The sequence below is a fragment of the Carassius carassius genome, chromosome 10, assembly GCF_963082965.1.
Source record: "Carassius carassius chromosome 10, fCarCar2.1, whole genome shotgun sequence".
Taxonomy (NCBI): Eukaryota; Metazoa; Chordata; class Actinopteri; order Cypriniformes; family Cyprinidae; genus Carassius; species Carassius carassius.
In genome coordinates, this window is record NC_081764.1 from 10165751 (window position 1) to 10174823 (window position 9073).

The 9073-nt window shown below is 37.0% G+C and overlaps 2 protein-coding genes across 3 annotated transcripts; both read right to left on the reverse strand.

The window, feature by feature from the left end:
• Positions 1-255: 255 nt before the first annotated feature.
• Positions 256-1932, reverse strand: LOC132151747 (N6-adenosine-methyltransferase TMT1A-like). Its single transcript, XM_059560090.1, has 3 exons — positions 1241-1932; positions 844-929; positions 256-521 (listed from the first exon to the last, which is right to left on the reverse strand). The coding sequence occupies exons 1-3, from the start codon at positions 1733-1735 to the stop codon at positions 374-376; spliced, it is 729 nt and encodes a 242-aa protein (XP_059416073.1). The 5' UTR covers positions 1736-1932; the 3' UTR covers positions 256-373.
• Positions 1933-4652: 2720 nt separating this feature from the next.
• Positions 4653-7092, reverse strand: LOC132151748 (N6-adenosine-methyltransferase TMT1A-like). 2 transcript variants are annotated; one of them, XM_059560091.1, is made up of 3 exons: positions 6484-7092; positions 5173-5258; positions 4653-4935 (listed from the first exon to the last, which is right to left on the reverse strand). In XM_059560091.1, exons 1-3 carry the CDS (start codon positions 6976-6978, stop codon positions 4788-4790), a joined length of 729 nt encoding a protein of 242 aa, XP_059416074.1. In that variant the 5' UTR covers positions 6979-7092; the 3' UTR covers positions 4653-4787. The 2 variants fall into 2 exon arrangements, with proteins under 2 accessions (XP_059416074.1, XP_059416075.1); XM_059560092.1 differs by having other exon boundaries at positions 4797-4935; positions 5150-5258.
• Between the last annotated feature and the right edge of the window lie 1981 nt (positions 7093-9073).

Here is a 9073-nt window from a genome sequence, read left to right on the forward strand (position 1 = left end):
TTTGTTAAAATTTAAACCTGGAGAATGCAAAGTGGTCTGCTTGAGTATTTAACTATATTACAAAGTATTAAGGACACATTCCCCCTAACCACTACATGGCAGTATGGCTCATTTATGAATTAACAACAACCTCACAATAGCTGGCCAACATTCATCTCCAAAGCCTGTTATAGATAAAAGTTTTTTGTTATTTTACCTGTCTGAATTTTTATACTCAAAATATACAACGCAGTCTTGAGATTTAGTGTCTGCATATTAAACAAAAACATTCTTTTTAATGGTTTAATACAAACTGCTCTTGCATACGAACAGCATAGGTGAAACTAACAAATTTTGAATGAAGGTAGTTTTTTGGGGGCAAAAATAATTTTCATTATTTGACTGCATAACCAACAATGTGTGGTTTGATCATAAAAAACAGCGGGGCTTGGATGTGACGTAGCTGCAGGTCAGAGAAGCCAGCTGCCTCGAAGTGCTTCCAAGTAGCACGGGTCGTCTCACAGCCATCACCGAAATAGTACCTTACAAACATACAAGTACAGACTTTCTTACTCTATAGTGGTCATATGCTTTGTTACAAGTATTCCATCATTATGTAAAACAAACTATGGTTTCAAAGCAAAAACAACAACAAAAAATTATAATCTGCCTGAACTGAACCCATGATCTCCAGTTATGCATGGGTGATTGAATGCATATATATTTGATATATTTATGCAGACATCTCACCCACCTATGTTTTATCAAAGCTCCATCATACTTTTTTAGCTTTTACATTTACCACTATATGAAAACAAAAGTAAAATATATGGTGATTTTATAAATACTGTGTTTTTATATTACCAGAATGGTTGAAGAACATGTTGAAAAAAGTAAGTCCAGCTTGAGGGGTCAGACACCACATGTTCAAGGAAGAAAAATGCTCCTCCCTAAAGAAAAAAATACAAATGAATTATATATTTCAACCCGTAATTGTGAATTTCAATACAGCCGTTTAGTTTACAATATTGCAGCATTTCTAAACAGCAGCCCTAAAACAAACAGCTGGTTCTAATGGATTTAATGGATCGCAGCCAAACGGCCATCTACATGTAGTCACGCAATGCTGTAACCTTTCATCTCAAATAAACTTAATGCAATCAATATTTACTCTTTGGTTTTGGAGAGATAAGAAACAGTTTATGAACCATTAAAGCATATCGGAGCTTCAGCACCTAAGCACTGTCTGTCCTAAACTTACAGGCCTCAGAACTCTCTTTGCTTCTTGCAGAACCTTCGGTGAATCCTGGACTGAGCACAGAACCAGCGTGCACACCACAACATCCACGGAGTTGTCCTCCACCGCCTTTAGATTCTCCCCCGACGCCACTATGAAGCTGTCATAAACGAGTTGGTCGTTCTTGGTCATACTTTTCTTCAGGTACTTTTGGAAATGCGGGTTGGGGTCGGTGCATGTGATCCTGGAGCCCGTCGGGTAGTGCTCGAAGTTCGCCCCGGATCCGCAGCCCACCTCCAAGATACGCAGAGAGCCTTTCGTGGGGTAGAACTTGTCCAGGTTTCTAAATAGTTCCCTTTTGTTGTCTTTCATTTTGTCGTTGTAGGAGATTGTCATTTTATAGACGATTAGAGGAAAGACGCGTTTGTAGAAAGAGAAAAATCCAATCACCTCTGCAATGTACAGCGGGAGAGTGAGGACTTTGACTAAGAAAGCGCAAGCGTTCATAAACAGCGTCATTTTAAACGACAAATCTGACTGGAACTCTAAACTATATTTGATATACAAGAGGAGAGTACGTTAGCTGTTGCGCGCACCTTGTGCCAACTGAACTGACTGATCAAAATAAACGTCATTAACGCACGTAATCTGCTCCAGCCAGGCAGTAATCCAGTCTGTCACCAGATGGCGTCCGTGTATAAATAATATTAGTGGATCTTTCTTTCTTTTCCTCACTCAAAGTAACCCTCGAAGACACGAATAAGTTAGTAGTTTTGAGAAATATGTACAAACAGAAATAAGTACTGACTCTTTCAAAGGCTCATACCTAATAAAAACTTATTTTATATGGAGCGGTCCAATATTGAGGTCACATGGCCAAATGAACATCTCTCTTTTTAAAAGACAGTGATGACGCGTTTCAACGGTCATCGGCATCGAAAATCCTCCAAAGTTTTTATATTTTCATAAAAAAATGTATGTACATTTATAGGAATATACTTTGTATTAAATTACCGTTGCGATAAATAATAATAATACTAATAGTAAATAATAATAATAATAATAATAATAAATGTATTTGAGGTAACGTCTTCCATTCAACGACTTCCGCTGCTGAGAAATGTGGGGTGGAAGGGTTCATTTATCTTATAAATAGAGTTTTTGAAAGTTTTTCACAGACAGAATCGCTGTGTTGTTAAACAACAGTAAAATCTATTAAATGTTTCTGTTAACTTGATCTATCTATCTATCTATCTATCTATCTATCTATCTATCTATCTATCTATCTACCTGGTATTCGATCTTGAAGCACATCGTCTTACAAGATCACATAAAACATCCAATTCACGGAGTGACAGTAGCAATGTCTGCTCATTTCTGCATTTGTTATTATTAAAATAGTTACATTCAACATTTTACATTAGCCAGGGGATTAAGACAAGGAAAGATGGAAGAGTGCATTTACGAAGTGGAGGATATGGAAGAGCAGGACCAAAAACAGTTAGATGAAATCAGAGCAACTGTGATGGACCATGTTCTTGTGCATGGAATGACAGAGGCTTACTTACTTACTGTGCTCACATAAACATGCTGTCGTCAAGACTGGTCCGCCACACCAGAGGTGTTTTTTCCCCGGTTGCCTGCCTGTGACGTAGATGAAGTTCTCTGATTCTGTTTTACTCACACACACACACACACATATATATATATATTCCCTTTTGAGAGTAATTTATTTTCATTTGTATATTCTCTAAGATTTATATATAAATCACACATTTTAAATCAAAATTTTAACCAGAAAAATCTGTCACACTGTTTGATAAAATGCTTCAGTGTGCTCAGTATAAGTTACTTAAAAATAACATTTTATCGCAATGCTAAATTTGTTGCAATTTTGCACTTTGACTTTTGACAGTCTGAGGTATTGGAATATTGTGTGTAATAAACAATAGTCTTTGACATAATCATTGTATTGCATTGTTGTTTCAAATAGCTAATATTTTACTTAAAACATTCCTTATTAACACTTGTTCAGTTATGTGTAGTATACATTATTGTGAAAGAAAGTAGTTTCAGTGTAGCTAGGGATTACAAATTTATAAAATGTTAAATCTAGGTTCCAGTGTAATAGTATGTACATTTGTGTTTTTACATTTTGAGGTTAAGATTATGAGATTCTGAGATGATCAAGTCAAGCAGCCCAGGTTTCTGAGACATTAACCTTTTGCCGTCATGCACTTCCTGACTATAGGGCAAGGTCCCAAGATAAAGGTGCCTGCTAAACTCAAGGCACAACTGTGCCTTTGTTTCTACGATCATGTGAAGGTATGGGTGATACTATCAGGCACCTCTGTATTTAAATAACACTGTTATGCTCATGAGATCAAGGCTGGGAAAATGCCAGTGTCTGATTTCTGATTCCATTTGCATACTTTGTTTAAATGGTCTCCACCTCCATGTATCCCTCCTCCTAGAAATGTAAACTACAATGTACTAATGACTAGTTAGACTCTTGATGATTACAGCGCCACGCAAAGCATTCTCAATAAAGAATTCTGCTGAAGATTACCCAAGAGTCTCCTGGTCTTCGCTTCTGAGTTTCCAACAGTTTGTTGGTGTTTTTTTTTTTTTTTTTCAAAAGGACAGCTTGACTTTAGCTTAACTAGTTTAACTCATGAGTTTTTTTCCTCAGATTCAAGGAGGCTCTTGGAAAAAACTCCACTCAGATGGTCAGACAGGAGATGCAAGGTTATCTTATGAAGTGGTGCTGGTCTATATTTGGGAAATCAATGTCTTGATTGTTGCATAAAAAAGACAGCCAGGGAACTATTTCATATTTACTTCAAAATTATAAATTTCATTTTTTGTTTTGTTTTATTCATATCATATAAAAAAGTGTTCCAACAGTCAATGACAAAATTAAAATATCAGGTCATTTAAAAAAAAAAACTTCTTAAATAAATGTTTGTTGTAAAAAAATGCATTGTTCTACTTTCTAATTTATCAGCAAGAAATTACTTTTTTTTTTAGTACAATCTATTTTATAACAGGAGCTAATGGTCAGAAGTGTTGGGGGGAAAATTGTGTCTGCCAAAAATGAAATCTGGAGAATGTACAGTGGTCTTCTTGACTATTTAAATATATTGCAAAGTATAGAACAATGATCCTCAAAACTGCCTTGCGAGATCCACTTTCCTAAAGAGTTTAACTCTAACCGTACTTGAGTTTGCTAAACAGTGGCTTTAGGATCATTAGAAAATCACAGGTAGGTTTGTTTGATTAGTGTTGGAGCTAAACTCCATAATTTATGAATTAACAACAACCTCACCATAGCTGGCCTACAATCATCTCCAAAACCTGTTATAGATATAAGTGTTTTGTTGTTATACCTGCTTGCATTTTTGTACTCCATAAAATATACAATGCAGTCTTGAGATTTAGTGTCTGCATATTAAACAAAAACGTTATTTTTAATGGTTTAATACAAACTGCTCTTGCATACGAACAGCTGGGGGTGAAACTAATGAATTTTGAATGAATGTTGTTTTTTTGGGGTCACAAATAATTTTCATTATTTGACTGCATAACCAACAATATGTGGCTTGATTATAAAAATCAGCGGGGCTTGGATGTGACGTAGCTGCAGGTCAGAGAAGCCAGCTGCCTCGAGATGCTTCCAAGTAGCACGGGTCGTCTCACAGCCATCTTCGAGATAGTACCTTACAAACATACAAGTACAGACTTTCTTACTCTATAGTGGTCATATGCTTTGTTACTAGTATTCCATCATTATGTAAAACAGACTATGGTTTCAAAGCAAAAACAACAACAACAACAAAAAATGATAATCTGCCTGAACTGAACCCATGATCTCCAGTTATGCATGGGTGATTGAATGCATATATTTTTGCTATATTTATGCAGACATCTCACCCAATACTGTGTTTTTATATTACCAGAAGGGTTGAATAACATGTTGAAAAAAGTAAGTCCAGCTTGAGGGGTCAGACACCACATGTTCAAGGAAGAAAAATGCTCCTCCCTGAAAAAAATACAAATAAATTATATATTTCAACCCATAATTGTGAATTTGAATACATGCTGTTTAGCTACAATATTCCAGCATTTCTAAACAGCAGCCCTAAAACAAACAGCTGTTTCTAATGGATATAATCGCAGCAAAACGGCGATCTACATGTAGTTACGTAATGCTGTTACCTTTCATCTCAAATAAACTCATGGCCGTAGCCAGCGATGCGGTCACCGAGGTTGCGACCTCAGTAAATTCTTCATGTTCGAAAATAAAATTTGTTCTCTGGTTGATTAATTTGCTGCTAAACTCCTCATATGAATGTCTGCATGAATAATTCAGAATGTTTAGGTCCGTGGTATGAAAATGATCGCTGCGAGACGCTTCCGAAGTGAACGAGTCAGAGAGTTGTGAGCAAGAGAGCGAGACGCAGCCTTCGTGTTGCCAGATCCAGCTATTATACGTGTTTTTCAACTTGTTTTGGTTCTTACACTAAATTTAACACTAAGTGCAAATATCTACAGATTCTATTTATACTATGTTAAAATAGCAGGATTTTCTGCTATTTATACTATTTACGCACATCAGTATTGTAGTAAATTATAAAACAGTATGCAGTAATAACTTATTGAGTCTAATTTAATGGATGCCACCTTATTGGGACAATAAGCCCTCCCTACACCTACCCTTACCTTTTTGATTATTTATTTAATTTTCACTGAAAATAAATGCTTTTCTGATGTAATGTGAAATTTGAAAAGGGAGAAAAGGTTTTGCTAAAAGGCATTTAGAACCCGGGTTGATCATGTCAAAAAAATGTATGACACATGGTTATCTGTGTTTTGTAATCTTGACTATCCGAAAATAACAAGTTTGCATGAATATTAAACAACTGATAAAATGATCCACCCCATAAATATAGTATTAACAAACTTTGATGCAGTAAATAAGGAAAGATTTAAAAATGAGCATCCCTCCAAAAACATCTATTTCTGTCTCTTTTCAAGTGTATATAATTAGTTGTTTTTATAGGGCTTATTATAATTCTATAATAAAGGGGTTATTATAGAAACCCCCTGGACTAATTTTCAAAGCCTGGCTACGGCCATGAATAAACGTAATGCAATCATTATTTACTCTTTGATGGAAAACGGCTTGGGAGAGATAAGAGACAGATTATGAACCATCAAAGCATATCGGAGTTTCAGCACCTAAGCACTGTCTGTCCTAAACTTACAGGCCTCAGAACTCTCTTTGCTTCTTGCAGAACCTTCGGTGAATCCTGGACTGAGCACAGAACCAGCGTGCACACCACAACATCCACGGAGTTGTCCTCCACCGCCTTTAGATTCTCCCCCGACGCCACTATGAAGCTGTCATAAACGAGTTGGTCGTTCTTGGTCATACTGTTCTTCAGGTACTTTTGGAAATGCGGGTTGGGGTCGGTGCATGTGATCCTGGAGCCCGTCGGGTAGTGCTCGAAGTTCGCCCCGGATCCGCAGCCCACCTCCAAGATACGCAGAGAGCCTTTCGTGGGGTAGAACTTGTCCAGGTTTCGAAATAGTTCCCTTTTGTTGTCTTTCATTTTGTCATTGTAGCAGATTGAGAATTTATAGACGATTAGAGGATAGACGCGTTTGTAGAAAGAGAAAAGTCCAATCACCTCTGCAATGTACAGCGGGAGAGTGAGGACTTTGACTAAAAAAGCGCAAGCGTTCATAAACAGCGTCATTTTTAACGACAAATCTGACTGGAACTCTAAACTATATTTGATATACAAGAGGAGAGTACGTTAGCTGTTACGCGCACCTTGTGCCAACTGACCTAGCGGCTAGCTCTCTCTCGCTCTTTCGTCTCGTGCATAGGTCTTCTTCTTCTTCTTCTTCTTTTTGATTGGCGGTTTGCAACTATTTCTTGTGCATTACCGCCACCACTGGACTGAAGTAGGCACGGGAGTTACTAACTATTCCCAAACTAAATATACCAGCACGTTAAACTAATATAATAATAATAATAATAATAAAAAAAAAAAAAAAAACCCACTTATATCCTTTTTAACAGGCCTGTACTTTTCAAAAAAAAAAAGTAATAAATCAAAATTTTCCCTTGAGCTTCTTTTCAATAGTGTTTTAATTTCTAACAACATTTTCTTTGTTTTCAACTCATTAACAAGCCTCTGCCTTGCCTCATTGTATTTATGACAGTGCATTATTACATGCTCTACTGTTTCAGGTATATTGTTCTGGCAATACTCACAATTTCCATCTCCATGCTTTTTTATTAAGAACATTGTACTATTCAACTTTGTATGACCCAACCTCATCCTTGTTAGTATAATTTCTTCCTGTCTTGATCTGGTTATTTGTGTGTCTTTTCCCACTTTCCCTTGTATCCTATAAAGATGTCTTCCTGTGTACCCATTATCCCAAATATGCTGCCACTTTTTGATCGTTTTCGCCTTTACTATACTTTTTATTTCTGCTTTACTGTACTTTACATCTACATCTATATTGCTTTTGTCTGTAGCTCTCTTTGCATGCTCATCGGCCAGTTCGTTACCCTCTACTCCTATATGGGCTGGAACCCATAAGAATGTCACCCTCCTTCCTGATGCTTGTATTCCACTTGCCAGCTGTAAAATCTCGATTAAAATATCTTCCCTTGAATCAGACCGATAATTCTGAACACTAAACATTGCTGAACTTGAATCAGAGGCAATCACTGCCTGCAGACAATTGTTAGACTCTATCCACACGAGTGCTAACCATATGGCAACCAGTTCAGCAGTATACACTGATAGGTCATCATTTATCCTTTTTGCCTTTGCTATTCCCATCTCAGGGATTACATAAGCTACCCCTACTCTATTTTCAATATTTTTAGACGCATCTGTAAAAACCTTTACACACTCTTTGTATTTTCCTGTTATATAATTTCTTACCCCATACTTATCCACTCCATCTTTCTTTCCTCCAACAGTCCTAAATCAACCCTCAATTCTTCCAACATCCAAGGAGGCACTACTGGATATGCCACTGTAGGGCTGATGTTCAGTGACCCAATTCCCATGTTATTCACCTTATCTTTTATAACCCACCCATAACTTTTAACTTTCATACTTTCTTTTTCCTGACATTCTCTTAATACTGTCTGAGACATGTGGTTCTCTTTATGACCCCTGATGTTTGCCCAGTATACCAGTGCTAGCTGGTCCCTCCTCAAATGCAGTGGCATCTCACCCACCTCTACTTGAATTGCAGCTACTGGAGAAGTTTTTATTGCACCACTAATTATCCTCATTGCTTGATTTTGCATACCATCAAGTTTGCTCAAGCTTGTCTTGGAGGCTGATCCATATGCTATACAGCCGTAGTCAAACACTGATCTCATTAGACCTGTATAGATGGTTTTCAATGCTGACCTTGCAGCACCCCAATCTATCCCGCATAGACACCTCATGACATTTAGTATCCTTTTACATTTTTCTACCATCTTTTGGATGTGACATGCCCATGTTAACCTCTTATCAAACCAGACTCCCAGATATTTAAAGATCTCAACCCTCTCCAACTCTTTACCTGACACCATTATTTTTAATTCTCTACAAATTTTTTTCCTTGTAAAGAACATAACCTTTGTCTTCTCTATTGAGATTCTAAATCCCCATTTCACTCCCCATTGCTGAACTACATTCACAGCATCTTGCATCTTACGCACAATAAACTCAATGTTCCTTCCCTTCTTCCACATTGCACCATCATCCGCAAATAACGCTACTCCATCTAGGCCATGCAAGTCTTTAAATATCTGGTCTATCATAATTACAA

Coding starts and splice junctions, on each gene's coding strand:
- LOC132151748 (XM_059560091.1), bottom strand. CDS start 6,978: ATGACGCTGTTTATGAACGCTTGCGCTTTTTTAGTCAAAGTCCTCACT. Junction 5,259..6,483: donor CAAAGAGAGTTCTGAGGCCT/GTAAGTTTAGGA, acceptor TATTTTTTTCAG/GGAGGAGCATTTTTCTTCCT. Junction 4,936..5,172: donor CATGTTATTCAACCCTTCTG/GTAATATAAAAA, acceptor TATGTTTGTAAG/GTACTATCTCGAAGATGGCT.
- LOC132151747 (XM_059560090.1), bottom strand. CDS start 1,735: ATGACGCTGTTTATGAACGCTTGCGCTTTCTTAGTCAAAGTCCTCACT. Junction 930..1,240: donor CAAAGAGAGTTCTGAGGCCT/GTAAGTTTAGGA, acceptor TTTTTTCTTTAG/GGAGGAGCATTTTTCTTCCT. Junction 522..843: donor CATGTTCTTCAACCATTCTG/GTAATATAAAAA, acceptor TATGTTTGTAAG/GTACTATTTCGGTGATGGCT.